This window comes from Molothrus aeneus, chromosome 5, assembly GCF_037042795.1.
Source record: "Molothrus aeneus isolate 106 chromosome 5, BPBGC_Maene_1.0, whole genome shotgun sequence".
Lineage (NCBI taxonomy): Eukaryota > Metazoa > Chordata > Aves > Passeriformes > Icteridae > Molothrus > Molothrus aeneus.
This window is the reverse complement of record NC_089650.1, coordinates 17,172,735-17,189,063: the sequence shown is the minus strand read 5'-3', so window position 1 is coordinate 17,189,063 and position 16,329 is coordinate 17,172,735. Positions and strand designations below refer to the sequence as shown.

Below are 16,329 nucleotides of genomic sequence, written 5' to 3'. Positions count from 1 at the left end.
CGCACCCTTCTGGAAGAGGCGGCACGGGAAGCATCGGGCAGGGTTTGGGACGCGGAGCAGCCGAGCCCCGGGGCCGTGGCGCCGCTTCCTGGCTCTGGCACTCGCCGGCGGAAGCGGCCCGGCCCCCTCCCTGTGCCGTCCCCGCCTCCCTCCGCCTCCCCCGCCCGCGCCGGGCCCGCGCCGCCCGGGTCCCGCCCATGAGGCGGCGGCGGCGGCGGCGGTGGTGGCGGTTGCGGCCGGGCTGTGTCCGAGGCCGGAGCCGGGGCCGGGGGCAGGCGACGGACCGGGGCGCAGGGCTCTGATGCGGCTGCGGGCGCTCCGCCGGCGGGCCCCATGCACCCCAGGTGAGCGCCGCGGGGCACCGGGCGAGGCGGGCGGGACCGCGGGTCGCACCCGGCCGAGACGGCGAGCAGGGGAGGGGGTTCCTCAAACGTTCGGCGCCTCCCGCAGGCCCCGAGGCTCGGCTCCGGGGCGAGGGTGGTGGTTCCCTCCCTCGGGCATCGCCATCCTCAGCAGCCGCCTGAGCCGGGGATGAAATGCACTGCCCCGCCGGGCAGCTGGAGCCCTCGGCCCCGTCCCTGCAGAGCCGTCCCTGGCGGCGTGCGGGGCGGTAGGCAGTGCGTGGTGCCCAAGGTGGGCAGAGCCGAGGTGGAAGTCGGCGACTCCGCTTGCGGCTCAGTCCCCCGGGTGGCAGGTAGTCTGCGAGGAGCTGCCAGTGGACTCGATGTTCCTTACGGGCCCCTTCCAAGCTGAGACCTTGTGCTGGTGACTTGCATGAGTTTGGTAGATTCGGCCGTTTTTCCTGCATGAGTGGTACCCTTCCTTTCCGGAGCGGCAGCCCAAGCTCCAGCTCTCCATCAGTACTGCGGCGCTTGGGCCTGCTGCTGGCAAAGGCCATGTGGGAGGCCTGGGTCAGCCTGGAGCATGTTGCGTGTGTGGCTGCTCTGGGGGCAGCTGGTTTGACTGGCCCCAAGAGCTGCTGGTCAGACCTGGCGTGGGGGTAAGAGGGCCGGGGTGGGCAGGCTTGGATTAGGCACGGCTTGCAGAGTTTGACAGTGTCTCCATGGTGTCCCCATCCCTGCGGAGTGGTTTGGGCTGCATGTGCAGCTTGAGACCCCAAAGGACATGTGTGCTCCAAGCTGACATGGGTTCTACCAAGGCTGAAGGTTTGGAGTATTGGACGGTTCCTGCAGCTGCTTGTATGGTGTGTGCCCACTTGAGCGGTGCAGTTGATCACTGAAATAAGATGGCATCCATGGTACCAGTTTTTAATGTGATGGGAGTACGTAGTACCTGACTGAGGCAGTCTTTTAAAACTGCTATGGCTGTTTTGTGGTGGTAACTCTTGTCACTATTGGCCTGGTTTGAACTGGTGAGGAATTAGAGGTTGTGTGTCTGTTACCAGTTTGAAGTGATCTTCCTCCCAGAATTTAGATTTTGAATGTGGATGTGGTGTCCAGAAGTCATGAAATATAAATCAGGTGCTGTTGTCTGAGTATTTCTGACATTCAGCTTGTAAATGGATCTGTTTTTACAATAGTTTAATCACAATTGCTTTTATTACTAGGAGTGAGACTGTTTTCTGGATAGCAAGGAAGAAGCTATGGTCTGATTTGTCTTTCTGAACTGTTTTTTAATCCTGATTATTGCTATCTAATATGATCAATAGGTATTGATCATGATGTGATGACCGTGTGAGTGGCTGATGTGTTTTATGCTTAGCTTTTTAAGGCAGAGTTTTTATATGCCAATATCAGATTTTGAGTTTGTTTGTTCAACCTTTTCTCACCACAGTACAGTTAGTAATCAAGAATGCTATTGCGTTCTCTTTCTTTTTCCTGCTCCCCTCTATGTTCCTTGTCTCCAGAATGAACGAAATGAACTTGAGTCCTGTAGGGATGGACCAGCTGACCTCCTCCTCTGTGAGCAATGCCCTGCCAGTCTCAGGAAGTCACTTGGGCTTGGCAGCGTCACCCACTCACAACGCCATACCAGCACCAGGTAATGGGGGAGGGTCCCACATGGGGTATTGTAGCTCCTGCTCTGTGTTCTGCTGTCACAGCAATGGTCCTAACTGGGCAGCAGTGCCTGCTCTGATAGCAAGTCATACCATAGGTAGTGAAATGGTGCAGAGTTGGGGAAGGGGAAACCATAAATAGTTGCTTATGTGGGCAAAGCAAAAGGCACGAGTGCTTGTCAGGCTTACGCTTTAGTGGGAGCCTCATTTGGTTTTAAGGGGGTGATTTGCTCTGTGGGTGAGTAGTATCAGAACTCTTTGAAATTAGGGCTGTAGCTGAAAATCTCTCTTCATCTATGTCTAATTTCTCTCAGGTGAAAAATCACTTGTATAGCAGAACTATTTTCATAGCTCTTCTTTCCAGGGGCCTGCACAGACAGAAGTCCATTACAATTGTCAAATTAAAGCAAGGCCTATAAAATGTAAAAGATCTAGCCATATTCAGGCATGCCTCTCACTTCTGTGATAACTGATCCTTTTTTTGATGCCTGGCACCTTACTTGGACAGTGCCATGCTGTATTTCCTTAGGGCAAGAACTCCTGGGGAATTAGTAATCTGTTTGTTAGCTCATGTGTTCATCAACTCAGGGAGTTCTGTTGAATTTAAATGGGCATTTTCTTTTGCAGGCTTGCCTGTTGCAATTCCAAACCTGGGCCCGTCCTTGAGTTCTTTGCCCTCTGCTCTGTCTCTGATGCTCCCAATGGGTATTGGAGATCGAGGAGTGATGTGTGGTATACCAGAGAGAAACTATACCCTACCTCCACCACCATACCCTCACCTGGAGAGCAGCTATTTCAGACACATTCTACCTGGTAAGTGCTCTGGTGCTGATGGATGGGAACAGTAAGAGCAACTGTTTTAAGAGCTGTCTGTTTCTGTCCTGAAGCAGGAATGACTGACAGTTTGACAGAGCTGTTGTTTCCTTGAGTTTGTCTGGAGACTGTTGTGCCATTTACACACTTTGATTTTCAGATATCTGTTTCTATATTTGTGTATGAAAAGAATTGCAGGGCATTTTCTATTTAAACCTAACCTTTGATTGGTCCACCTGCTTTGATTTTAGGATTAACAGAAAACAAAGCATGCCCAGTTTCTGTCTCCAACGGCTTGTAGCTTGGAAGTTGCTTCTATTTTTCTTGTCCTGTAGTCTGAAGCAATATTTAATATGTGCATAATGGGAGGTTACAGGAGTTCAAAGCTCAAAGAGGGCAAGACATCAGCTGTGGTGTTGGGCACTTTCCCACCCATTTAACCCATAGCACATTTTTTCTTCATTTTTCTTCAAGGTTGATTTCCAAAGGCCACTGACTTCTATCTTGATTGCTTTCTCACACATGCTTTGGAGTATAAATGTAGAATTTTACATGTCAGTATGTGAAAACACAGACATTGAAACTTTAAATGCACTCCTGGTTTTGTTTGGTAGCTAAGATTGGCAGGGTGGAAGAGGTAGTTAAACTTCTTCAAGGTGACTCACTGGGTATTGTTGGTTCAGCCTGGGTTAGGAATAAACTAGCAGCCCAGGTCTCCTGCAGCTACCTGTTGACTGATGGCTGAACTTTCCAGCTGCTTAGGAGTAACCTTTCCTACTGCACTGCATGCCTGCTGCTCAGTAGACAAGGAGACTGTGCACTAGGACCAAAGGTATTTGCCATTTTCTGAGCTGGAATAATCTTTCTGTGATGTTTTATACAGTTCTTCTGCCAGTCATCTTGCTGCCATCAAGGATCCTCTGTGTTCAAGCCACAAGGCAGCATTACAAGCAGAAATATTTGATGCAGCTCATTAAATTAAACTGTTCATTTCTTGGCTTGTTGTGCTGCAGAAAGAGTATCTGTGTTTGCATCCTTGTAATAACAAACATATTTGAATGGAAAACTCTTATGGAACAAGTGGCTCATAGAGTTGAAGGCTAAAAAGAAACATGCTGAGTCAGATCTTGCAGAATCTGCAATATCTGCCTCTGTCTCTGCTGGAAATAATGTTTACTTGAATGTGCCGTTGCATTTCTTCCGAAGATTTTTGTTTGTTTGTTTTTAGTATGTAAACACAATTTAGTGTTTCTTCATATCTTAAGTTTCAAGGTTGTTTGATGTTGAGAACCTTCCCAGAACTACCAGAAAAGATGGTAGGGTTTCTGATTTAAATGGAACCAAACTATTGTTTTAGGAGAAACAACATGCTTTCGTGTTAGAAAAGAGAGCAGATGACTCATGAAGTCTGTGAGAGAACTTGTCTTTGTCCTTCAGAATTGCAATTGATGACCTCTGAGTTGAACAGTTATGCCACTTAGTATTAGAGGAAGGAAGCAGTCATTGTTAAAACTTGAATACCTAAGCAAAAATAATGTGTCCTGGAGAATTGTTTCTGTTTCTAGCAAAGATGAACCAGGAATGACCAAATTATAGACTCCACTAGCAGTTCTTCATCCTCGTGAGCTGTTTTTTGGGAATGAAAAATTAAGCCTAAAATGTGAAGAACCTCTTTCTCATTTGATCTTTGTACTGAGCAGCCTAGGTGGAATTCTGCCATGAACCTGGGTGTTCAGAGTTTGAGAAATAACTAGAGACTTGCTCTATTGGGTGGAAACTCTGAATTAGTTGTCAAGTGGTACTTTGATGAGTGTTAGGCTGGCATGTGTTTGTAAGCCATATTTTAGAATCCATTTTAGTGGATTTGAATTGGAAATAATGTAGAGAACATGTCTTCAAGGATCTCAGTGTATCCTTCAACGGATTTTTATTCAAGATTTGAAAACTGATGTAATCTCACTCCCTTCTTTTTCTCCCTCTCTTCCTATCAGGTATCTTATCTTACTTGGCTGACAGACCACCACCTCAGTACATCCATCCCAACGCTATAAATGTTGACAGCAATCCAGCATTGTCAGTCTCCAACAATCCCTCAGCCCTGGATCCCTACCAGCCCAGTGGGACCGTGGGGCTGGAACCAGGGATTGTCTCCATGGACTCCCGCACAGTGAACACACACGGTCCTCAAAATCTGCATCCTAGTGACAGCCACGAGGTAGCACTGGATACTACAATCACCATGGAGAGCGTTTCCAGGGTAACCAGCCCCATCTCTACAGATGGGATGACAGAGGAGCTTACAATGGATGATGTAGCTGGGGATCACACGCAGATCCCAAATGGCTCCCGGAGCCACGAACCTTTAGCCGTAGACACAGTGGGCAGTAACTTGACATCGGACGCTGTGGGACACAGCGCTGTCATTCCCATTCACGGTAGCACTTTGGAACTCCCTGTTGTCATGGAGCCCGACCACATTGCTGGGCGGGTGACAGGGATATCGGACAGCACACTAAATGACCCCATTCATACTGTGGCCATGAGCACCAACTCCGTGAGTGTGGCGCTCCCTACCTCACACAACCTCGCTTCCCTGGACTCAGTAGCCTTGCATGAAGTGGGCCTCAGCCTGGAGCCTGTGGCAGTGTCTTCCATAAGTCAGGAAGTAGCCATGGGGCCAAGCCATGTCGATGTGTCTGCAGACAATCTTGCCTTTGTACCATCATCTCTGCAAATGGAAGACTCCAATTCCAACAAGGAAAACATGGCAACCTTGTTTACCATATGTGAGTGGACATTTCATGCTTTTTTGGGGTAGGGTTTGCCATGTAGCTGTTTGGTGTGGCTGGACTCTGGTTGCTAGTCTTAAAGATTTATGGTTATTTAACAAGTGCAAAATTTGAAACATCTGCAGTGCCAGATTAACTGTTTTGAAACAACAATAGTTGGAAGTAGTAGGAGACGTAGGAGGATGTTTTAGCATAATTCTCTTTGTATCATTTTCATGTTGCCATGATGTTGGAAGCTGAATCTTGGTGAAGCTCTTGATTTGGTGGATATGCTTATTATCCTTTCCAATGAGACTTCTGTTTTTATAAAGTCACATCACAAGTGACTCTTCTTGCCCCATTAAAATACACAACAAATACCACCACAGGCCATACTTTCCATCAAATGGGTGTCATTTTTGAGTATGACATTACATGATTTTGCAAAATTTATATTAAATTCATATCATCATGAACAATCATCATGAAAGTGTTGTTCTAAATAGGAAAAAAAGAGCAGAGAGGGAAGGAACTTTATAATATTTCTAATTATTCTCATCAAAGGACTTTAGTCCAGAGGTTAGTAGATCTTGTAGGAAAAAAGGAGCACTGGGTTTTGTATTGCCAGTCCTGTTATCTTTCAAGGAGTGGTGTTTGAGAACTGAGAAGTTCTCATTTGCTGGGAGAGAGATTTGCACTTTCACCTGCAGAATGTCTGGCTTCCTGCCACTGAAACATAAGGGCCAGCTTTTATGTTCATTTTTATTATCTGTGGTAGCATTGATGAGTGCTGCTCTTCATCCAGTCTGGCCCTACAACTGCCAGATCTAAATGGCTTGCTTTGCTTGCGGAACATATTTTAAGAAATTGAAAGGTACAGTGCCATGGTTAGCAAGGGAAGAGATGCAGTTTAGTGTAAAGTGTCTAGTCAGTCAGACATTTGGATTAATTTGTTAAGATTTCATTCTGTGGGATAAAATACAACTTCAAATCAGGTGGGCATAGAGCTATGATGAATTTACAACTCCTAGAGGAAGAATTTTACAGTTGATGCACTCAGAGGTTCCTACAAGCATCTGTTGCATATTGAACAAATAATTATACAGTCCTGAATGTTTGCAAATGCTTTTAAGAAGCGCTTTTTTTGGTCATCTTTGTTGACCATTCTGGGTATCCAAATCAGAGAAATAATGACTAATTTTCTGTTTTTAATGATTTGGCAAGGACAGTAATGGAAAGTATATTTAACTTTCTGCCGAATGTGAGATTTTTTGTTTTCCAACATCTTAAAAATGTATGAATGGTTGAACTTCTCCAAGTGGAAATATCCCACGCCTAGAACTTTTCTTCCTCTGCCTCTCCTTGGAGCTGGTCCATAGACCCATAGTGGGTGTGTGCCAGGCAATGCTTAAAAGCAGCTTTTCCACACAGTGGTTCTCATTACTCAGGTCTCACTCGTTGTTGCTTTACTCCTGCATGTCACCTGTGCACATGGAATAATGCTTACACAGCCTCTACCTAATAATTTTTTGAGTACTTACCTATCTGTTAATGTGTAGTTGCTCAAACTGTATTTTATATGAGTTCAAATTCTGGTACCCTGGTATATCAAGGAAGTATCTGGAAAATATCTTAAAGCATGTAAGGATGGAACTGCTGTCTGGGCCTGCTGAAGGCTACTTCTGTGATAGGTCTTTTATACGGGAGCTGGGTCATCAAGAGGCCAAAGAGAGTCTTCACGGACATCCTGATTAATTACCTGAACACCTTTCTTCAGAAGAAGAATAATTATTTATCAGGAGAGTGGCTGCTGAGCAGGTGTTGGTTGTTCCATCCACAGAGAATTAAAATGACATCCTTTTTCTAGATGAAATTGTAATGCTATAGAGAGCATTTTATGCTGTACTTTTCCTCAGATTTATTAGACTGAAGACTTTCACTGATTTCTTTTATAACAGTACTTCTGCTGAATCACAGATTAGGAAAGCGATGCTACTGATTCTTCATGGACTTTTGTTTTTGTTGCATTCAGTGGCATACTCACCCTGCATGGGTTTGCTGCAGTGAGACCTTCAAAAGCAGCAGTGAGGTCAGGTTTTTGCTGCTGTGATTTACACATTGAATTTAAATGGAGGTTGAGGATTTGTGGTACATGTTCAGAAAATTTTAGAAGGACGACCTTACTGGTTCATTTGCATGGATATCCTTGAGGTTCTACATGCAAGAAGTGCTTCTGCTTAATTCCAAAAACATAACCAGTTAGAATATGTTTGGTTTTGTTAGTTGTAGATTTTTCCCAGTAGAGGTGATTTCACGTGTGATCAGAGTGAAATTTGCTCCTCCATCACCAGCACTGGGGAGGTTATCATTCATTTTGCAGTAGCTTTGATGAAGAGTAGGCTCTGTACCGTTACTAGATTCCCCTGTAGGGATAATCTGGAGTCTAGGTCATCAATTTACCATCAGAAAAGTAGGTGGAGATCCTCACATTTGATCTGAATTGGATAGAAACTGACATGTATGTCAGTGCCCACCTGACTGTAAGAACATGGTCCATATTCTTCTGAGTAAAAGCTGTTAAGTGGACAAGTTGAACATGACAGAAGCAGCCTTTGGCAGGAGCTGAGCTGAAGCACATTGGTAGGGAGCTGATTGCACTGTAGGAGCTGTGACATGTTTTTCGTGCCTGCTGTCCCCTCCTGTCTCTGCAGGGTGCACGCTGTGTGACAAGGCGTATCCATCAGACTGCCCGGACCACGGGCCTGTCACCTTTGTCCCTGACAGCCCAATCGAGAGCCGAGCCAGGCTCTCCCTCCCGAAGCAGCTGCTCCTCCGGCAGTCCATCATGGGAGCTGAAGCGGGTAAGGATCACATTACTGGGCACTTCCCTGCAGCACTTTAAAATACACTCACTGCTGAAATCCAAAACCGTGGGGAGATTAATGTGGGAAAGAAACACCACAAGAGAGAGATGCTTCCCTCTTCTGTAATCATCCTGACTTATATTATCCATGAGCTCCTTGTGGTCTGGTTACTGCTTAGACTTCAGCTATACCATAGGGCTGCTGCCACAGTGTGGCACTTCTTAAGGTCAAGCAAGGTATGGGGTTTTTTTTATCGTGATAAACAGCCCAGGCACAGCTTTGATTAGAAAACAATGCAGCAATTGCAGTGGAAGCTGACAATTAGAAGTCATAGAGGAGAATTCTGTCTGCTTGTTCATGAACTTGGTTTGCTACCTTCTGGGTGCACTCATTGGAGTATTGATCACAAGTGCCTCTGTTTTTCCCCCCCCCTTCATTTACATTTGGCATGTAGACTGTGACCTTGCCACTGGATGTGGACCTTGTTACTGTATTTCACGTCAGTGTCACCTGGAAATCGAAGAGTACAGTGCAGTACCCTAAGGATCTGAAGGCTAGAGAAGAATGTGATTATTGGCTTGTTTAGTGATGCTACTTGTTGAGAGTAGATGACAACTGTTCTTTTCAAGCTGCACTAGTTTCCAGTTTATTCCTAAAAGCTATTCAGTGTATTCATGTAGACCTATATATATATATATATATATATATATATATATAAATGCTTAATAATAAATAATATACATGCAGGAATCCCTCTGCCCATGACAGAAATACAGCTGCCTCTGGGGAGAAATGCAGAAGCTGCTTAACAATGCCCAGCAACAATTCTGGAAATTCCTGGGGATTAGGTAGGCAAAATGTAGTTACTGAAACTAGTATTTTCTGCTTCTGCAGAAAGTGCCATGAGACCTTTAATTGGTACAAGTGGCTAGGATGTTAGTTTTATAGCTTACTGAAAAATAAATTACTTGCTTTTGACCAAATAAATATTGGTAATGACACCAAAGTGGCTCCCATTAGTGTCATGTGGTGGTGGTGGTTCTTGTCTCTGCCATAGGTGTGTTTCACATGTGAAGTAGAAGCTTTGATGATCTTATGCATAGATATTACCTCTGGAGCATTATCTCATAAGCCTCCCACTTCTTTATTATGCATGATTAATTATTTAAATGATTGATTTCTTCAGATTATGGTCTTCTAATGATAGGTGTGTGGACACGAGAAACCATTCCTGTGAGGACTTGTTTCGGACCTTTGATCGGGCAGCAGAGCCATTCTCTGGAGGTGGCCGACTGGACAGACAAAGCAGCCAGTCACATCTGGAAGGTCAGTGGTGTTACAGCTCACAGAGCCTGCAGCATGCCTTTATCTGGTGAAAGCTACCACATGACAGCAACATTAACATTATCATCTTGGCCAAAAGTCAAAAGTAATGCAGTTTAATTGTTTAATTCTTAGTATCAGCACAGCAGAGCTGTATACCTTGCAGTATGCTGGTAGTCAGTCCTGAAGAGCAATAAGCTTCTTTAATGCCTTCTCTTTTAAAGGGCTGTATGTGGTTTCAGTATTTGTGTGGAGTTGCCACAGAGATTGTGTATGGATTACTAGGCAGCACTTGTTTGTTTGTTTTGTATCTCTGTTCATTGAAAGTTCCCCCAGGTGATGAATGATTTGTTTTAGGAAAGTAAATTTAAAGCTTTCTTTTCCCCATCATTTAATTTTCAGAAAGTAAATCTGACCTATATAAATAAAGCATGTACTGTTTGCCCAGATTTTGTTATTCACAAGACTCGGTTTGTAAGAAATGCAGCCAAATGCATTTCTGCTGGAAGGTAAAGGTGAGAAATATGCTGATAAACACGTTTTCTGGCCTCCTGGGTAACAGAGGTCAAGGTGCCTGTGTGAAGAGGAAAGTAAGGAGTGAAAACAGGGCTGTGATGTTGGCAGAGGCAATGGAGACTTCCTGACTTATTCTAGGTAAACACATCCTCTATTAAAGAAAGAAGCTGGCTTTCACTGCATTTATTGCCGTATTTTGTCCTAAGGTTGCATTTGTCTTTCCTGGTAGATCTATCACAATGGTGTCCTGGAGTTCTGTGTCATCACAGCTGATGAAAATGAATGTAACTGGATGATGTTCGTACGCAAAGCCAGGTGAGAGCCACCTGGACTGTGCTAAGGAGCTTTGAGTCTGAGCTGCAGGCTCATAGAAAGCTGTACTGGAGAATGAAGGTTGACCTTCATTCAACTTAAGTTGACCTTGATTGTCCTTTTGATTTTAATACTTTATTTACAAAGTGTCCCTGAGTTATTTTGGCCAAATTCCAAGCCCCACAGCTTGTGAGACCTGTCCCTTTCAGTCTATGATGAAAACTATCCAGGCTGGCCTAAGTATTGCTCCATCCATGGTCCACTGAGAAGGCTGAACTTTTCTTATTTCTCTGTGACACAAAGTAGGTTTCTCCTGCAGTTCCATTTCATTGTTCCTATATGCAGGAGTCAAGAACTGTAATGTTTAATCTCCCACTGCAGTGGGGCAGACCTTTTGCTGGTTTCAGATACTGGGAACAAACATATGCAAGATATTGCTTCAAAAGATAAATGACCACGTCTTGGAACTGGTCCTCAAGAGGACTTTTTAAAGATAATGTTACTTCAAGACATTACTGATATTTTTTCCATCATGCATTCTCTATTTCTTAAGGGATATATCTATGTAAATGAATCTACGTGTATTAAAAATACATAGATTTTTGTAGTTTCTTAGGAGATCATAAACTCATTTCTCTCAGCCCACTCAAATATCTATTGATCATTTTCTCAGAAGTGTTGTTAGAAACACATAATTTGGTGGAGGATATCGGCTCTCAAGGTCTAGTTTTTCTTTCCTTTAATAAAGAAGGACAGAAGTGACAGACATACAAGTTTTTATAATACGCTGAAAAGCACTGATGTTCCTATTACCTTTTTATAGGAATCTTTTCTTTTCCCTTTTTTCTTTTCCATCCCTCTCCCTCTCTCTCCCTCTCCTCTCCCCCAAAAGGCATTAATTTGGAAGGGCTTTTTTCCTTAGCTGTTGTTATTGCTGTAGGAACCGGGAAGAGCAGAACCTGGTAGCTTATCCTCATGATGGAAAAATTTACTTCTGCACCTCTCGGGACATCCCCCCTGAACACGAGCTTCTCTTCTATTACAGTCGGGACTATGCACGACAGCTTGGTAAGTAAGAGCTCTTTTTTCTTGGCTTTGTAGGGAGTATCCAGCTTGAAATCCCTTTCAGTGCCATCTCTCGGCTCTGTGACTTGGGACTGCATTATGTTCCTTCTCAGTTCCCATTGGTGCATGTCATAGTTTCCTTTAACATTTCATTACTACAGAGTACCATAATTTAAAAGAAATATTTCCCTACGTAATTCCACTGATCAGGAGTAAAAGATTTTGAAGATTTTTTTTTGAAGAAAAGTAGTATTTTGTTCATCCAGGGCTAAGGGAGTTTTGGAGCTGAAGATGGTCCTATCCTCCCCCAGCTGGGATTGTGATAATTTAGATTTGGGTGAGCTGTGCTCAAAACTGTTCCAGAGTTTGGCCCCTCAAAACATTTTAAATGACCTACCTGAAACAGCTGGAAGGCAACATCAGACAAAGGTGAAAGAAGAGAACAAAGGTGAAAATCTCTGCACCTGGCTTTTGCTACCACAGACTAAATGTTAAAGTGGTCCTTGTTCAAGCTCTGTTAGGCTTTACTGTGCCTCAGTACAAGTGATGTTTTTGTGCCCAAAGGTGTCCCTGAGCATCCAGACATGCACATCTGCCACTGCGGGAAGGAATGTGCTTCCTATGCGGACTTCAAGGCCCATTTGAGCAGCCATATTCACAACCACCTCCCCAGTCAGGGGAACAGCAGCAGCCACGGGCCAGGCCATGGCAAGGAGAGGAAGTGGAAGTGCTCCATGTGTCCCCAGGCTTTCATCTCCCCTTCCAAGCTGCACGTGCACTTCATGGGGCACATGGGCATGAAGCCACACAAGTGCGATTTCTGTAGCAAAGCTTTCAGCGATCCAAGCAACTTACGGACACACCTCAAGATCCACACAGGTGAGGGCTTTCTACAGATGCCTGTGTGAGGACAGGGGAGAGGGTGAAGGTCAAGTTACAGGCCAGTAGACAGTGTGGGTATTTTTGCCTCTTTCTTTTTTTTCACTATTCCTTATTGGGAAATCACAAAATTCTAATTACAAAGCTAGAAAAGAAATAAACTGGGAGTGAAGTGCTCTCAAGTCAAGCATAGGAAGCTGTAGGCTCAATAGCCGGGCATTTTAATGGACTGATGAAATATTAATGTTGTATACACAACCACAGAATACTCAGTGGGGTGGGATTCAAGTGGTATTCAAACTTAGTCTGAATTCAGTAACATGCTGGGGTTTTAAGCTATTTTTGGCAAAGAATAACAGAAGTACTGATAAGTTGAAAAATGGGATAAAACATAGAAGTTTTCAAAGGGCCACTGACATTTGTACCTGTGTATTTGTTAGGTAAGAGAACTTGTTTTTGCAGACAAAAGCAATGCAGTGCATCAGATGTGGTTGGGCTCCAGTAAGGCATCAGATACAATTCCTGTGGGAAATCAGTGAGGATAGGGATGTACTAATGTACAGTAACTAGATGGTTACCATGGTTACTGTTACAAAGGAAGCTACCATTGTTTTTACTGAAGAATTCATCTTGGATAAGACTAGTCTTTTTAAGTGTTTGCCTGAATCTCTTGGTGGAAAATGTGCAGAGCTGCTGGGGGTGTTTTGAAATCCAGAACAAGGAGGCACAGTTGGTGTGGACAAGAAGCACAAACCCCACCTCACAAAAAAGGCTGGCTGACCGCAAGCACTGGAGAAACAAGCAGCAGTGTTTAGGATGAAGTGCAGAAAGGTGCATCACACTAGTGCATCAGTGGTTTGAAACAGTATTGTGGCATTGGGGGCATGGAGTACAGGATGAAAAGCTTTGGGAATGATGAAGTCAGCTGTCAGGTTTTTTGCATAGCTAAATATAGATTGGAACCAAGTAGGCCTTTATGCTGAGTCTGAAGGAACTGCAGGAGAAAACAAGTCCTGTTCACAAAAAATCTGCCTTTCGTCACGGTAAAATTTAATTTTTCAGCAATGGTCAGGGTTGTTTGCTTACTGCATTTTTTGGGACACCAAGTGTTAATCTGTGGGTGTCCCTGTGTACTCCTAGGTCAGAAGAATTATCGCTGCACCCTCTGTGACAAATCGTTCACGCAGAAGGCTCACCTGGAGTCGCACATGGTCATTCACACCGGGGAGAAGAACCTCAAGTGCGATTACTGCGAGAAGCTCTTCATGCGCAGGCAGGACCTCAAGCAGCACGTCCTCACTCACACACAGTAAGTGACTTCACAGGAGCTGTTGGACTGGCCAGTGCAAGAAATAATGAAGAGCCCAAGACAGAATCTCCAGTTTGCAAATAGTTTGGCCTAGGGAGCATAGGTGGGTTCATCCTATGAAATGACAGAGAAGTCAGTTCTAGTGTCTGCAGTATTTCCATGACACAGTAAATTCAAAGTGTGCTCCTTGTGTTGTGAAATGGCAGTCTGGAGTGTTCATAATTTTGAAGAGAAAGAGGGGTTGTTTGATTTATATTTCATTATTTGCTGAGAACTGTTTCCCTATCCCAATGTGACCAAAAAAGACAAACTTCTCTGTGCTATTGTCACCGAGGACCCTGTTAGTGAACTCCACCTGTTTGCTGTAGGGGTGTGGTGCCACCCTTCCCAGCCCTTTCCTCCCCTTCCCAGCCCTCTCCTCCCTGCAGGTCTCACTCACATGCTTGCTCTTCCGCTCCTCCTGTAGGCAGATTCCTACCCACAGCCCTCTGCAAGGCCAGGTCTTTTGCTCTGAGAATCTCTCCATCCTGTACATTTATTCCCAAGCCAAGGTCCTCCTTAAAAGCTGCTTGCCAAAGCTAGTCCCTTTGCTTATTTCATTTTCAGCATCTGGTTTTTATACTCACTTGGAATCCCTTGCTGCTTCTGTCATGCTGCCTAGGAGCCAGTGTAGTGCAGCCAGATGAGTGAGAGAGAGGCAGACAGAAACACAGACTCGCTCTGCTGCTTGTTCCTACCTACCTGCTGCTGGGAGGTATTTTGCAGTGTCATTACAGAATGTGTTGCAGTCTGGTAAGCTCCTCTACATTTACAGACCAAGGGTTGTTAAAATGCAGGAGCCTTGTTTCGTTACTTGTTCTTCCCTGCCTCCTCCCCACCTGCCTTTATGTAGGGTGGGAAGGAAACTGACCTTTTCATCAAGGGTGATATCTGTGTCCTTGCTAGAATGTGGACCTTAATCAGCATTTTAATACCAGCTGTCTTGTGGCAGGAGCAAACTCACTTTTTTGTGTCTTGCAGAGAACGGCAGATCAAGTGCCCCAAGTGTGACAAACTGTTTCTGAGGACAAATCACCTGAAAAAGCATCTCAATTCACATGAAGGAAAGAGGGACTATGTCTGTGAAAAATGCTCCAAGGCTTATCTAACCAAATACCACCTCACTCGACATTTAAAAATATGTAAAGGCCCCACATCCAGTCTCTCAGCTCCAGAGGAGGAAGAGGAGGAGGATTCAGAGGAGGAATTAATAGACACTATGAGGACTGAAGACTCTAGGATTAACAATGGCGTCTATTCAACAGGTGATGTTCTCTCTGGACACAAATGAAGAAGAGAGGGAAACTTTCTTGGATATTACTAGTAGGGAAGGAAAAAATCCTCTTCCTTGTTTCCCCAGTCACCAGTGTATGTCAGGTGAGGAGTTTTCCTTCTGTTTTTGTCTCCACACTACCACCACTTAATATAATCTGTAGCCAGAACACTGAACAAGACTGGACCATGCACGTACGAGTGAAGAGTTGCTAAGAAGGAAATGTGAGGCAAGATTTCTTTCACACACGCTGTGCATACTTCTCCAAATCACTCAGATTAATCCATCCAGTGCCAGGATGCGTGACACACCTCACATAGCCCTTTGAGCAAAGAGCCACGAACCAGAACTGTAGCTGAGGGATTGCAGTGACCTGTAAGCCAACTGTCCTTAACTGCCCAAGGTGTGACATGAAGAGCAACAAGGAAAAAATGGTGGTGGAACTTTTTAACTGAAGGATGGGGTTTGGCACAAAGCAAAGACTTCTCAATGCTCAGGTTTCCTTCTTAAAACAAAACCTTTTGGTTAAAAAAAAAAGGCCAGTGAAATCAGCACTTCCATACAAAGTATCCCACTACAGAAAATCAGACATTGGTTTTTGGAGAACACTTATCCCCTCTTCTCCCTCAAGTTCACAGCCCACGGAAGCAGGTGAAGAGATAAAAGACTGTATGGACTCAGTAAGGAAGGGGCTTACAGACGATCAGGCAGTGTTTACAGTATATGTTACTTCTTGTGCTGTAAACCTTTTACCACCAAGAACGAGTGGAAGTTTGCTGCTAATACTATTTATGGAATGAAGATTATTACATTTGGTTGTTCTTTTAAAATAATTAAAAATGTGGCTCTTCTCTAATGTTCTTTTTAAATATTTACATATGCTGAAAAAGAATGTTTCTATTTCTGATAATGATGCTAAGAGAAATAATACCTTTTAATCATCTGCCTCTCCCAGGCTTTCCTGGGACATGGTATGTGTAGGAGCACCTCCATGAACTCTGATTTGCTGTGTCACTCCTCTGGCTGTGCTGCAAAAGAAGATTCAGCTGTGCTCTGTTCTCTGACAAGGTAATGGGAGGTTCCCTTGGAAAAGAGGCTCTGATTTGGGCCCTAAATGGCCTATGCTTGCCTCAGATCAGTATGTGACCAAA

At 44.4% G+C, this 16,329-nt stretch overlaps 1 protein-coding gene across 1 annotated transcript; it reads left to right on the top strand.

The window, feature by feature from the left end:
- The first annotated feature begins 242 nt into the window (after positions 1 to 242).
- On the top strand, positions 243 to 16,034 carry PRDM4 (PR/SET domain 4). The gene is made up of 11 exons (XM_066551092.1): positions 243 to 344; positions 1,868 to 2,001; positions 2,645 to 2,830; positions 4,822 to 5,616; positions 8,310 to 8,459; positions 9,670 to 9,788; positions 10,531 to 10,616; positions 11,554 to 11,681; positions 12,243 to 12,557; positions 13,698 to 13,866; positions 14,887 to 16,034. The coding sequence occupies exons 1-11, from the start codon at positions 334 to 336 to the stop codon at positions 15,194 to 15,196; spliced, it is 2,403 nt and encodes an 800-aa protein (XP_066407189.1). The 5' UTR covers positions 243 to 333; the 3' UTR covers positions 15,197 to 16,034.
- The last annotated feature ends 295 nt before the right edge of the window (positions 16,035 to 16,329 follow it).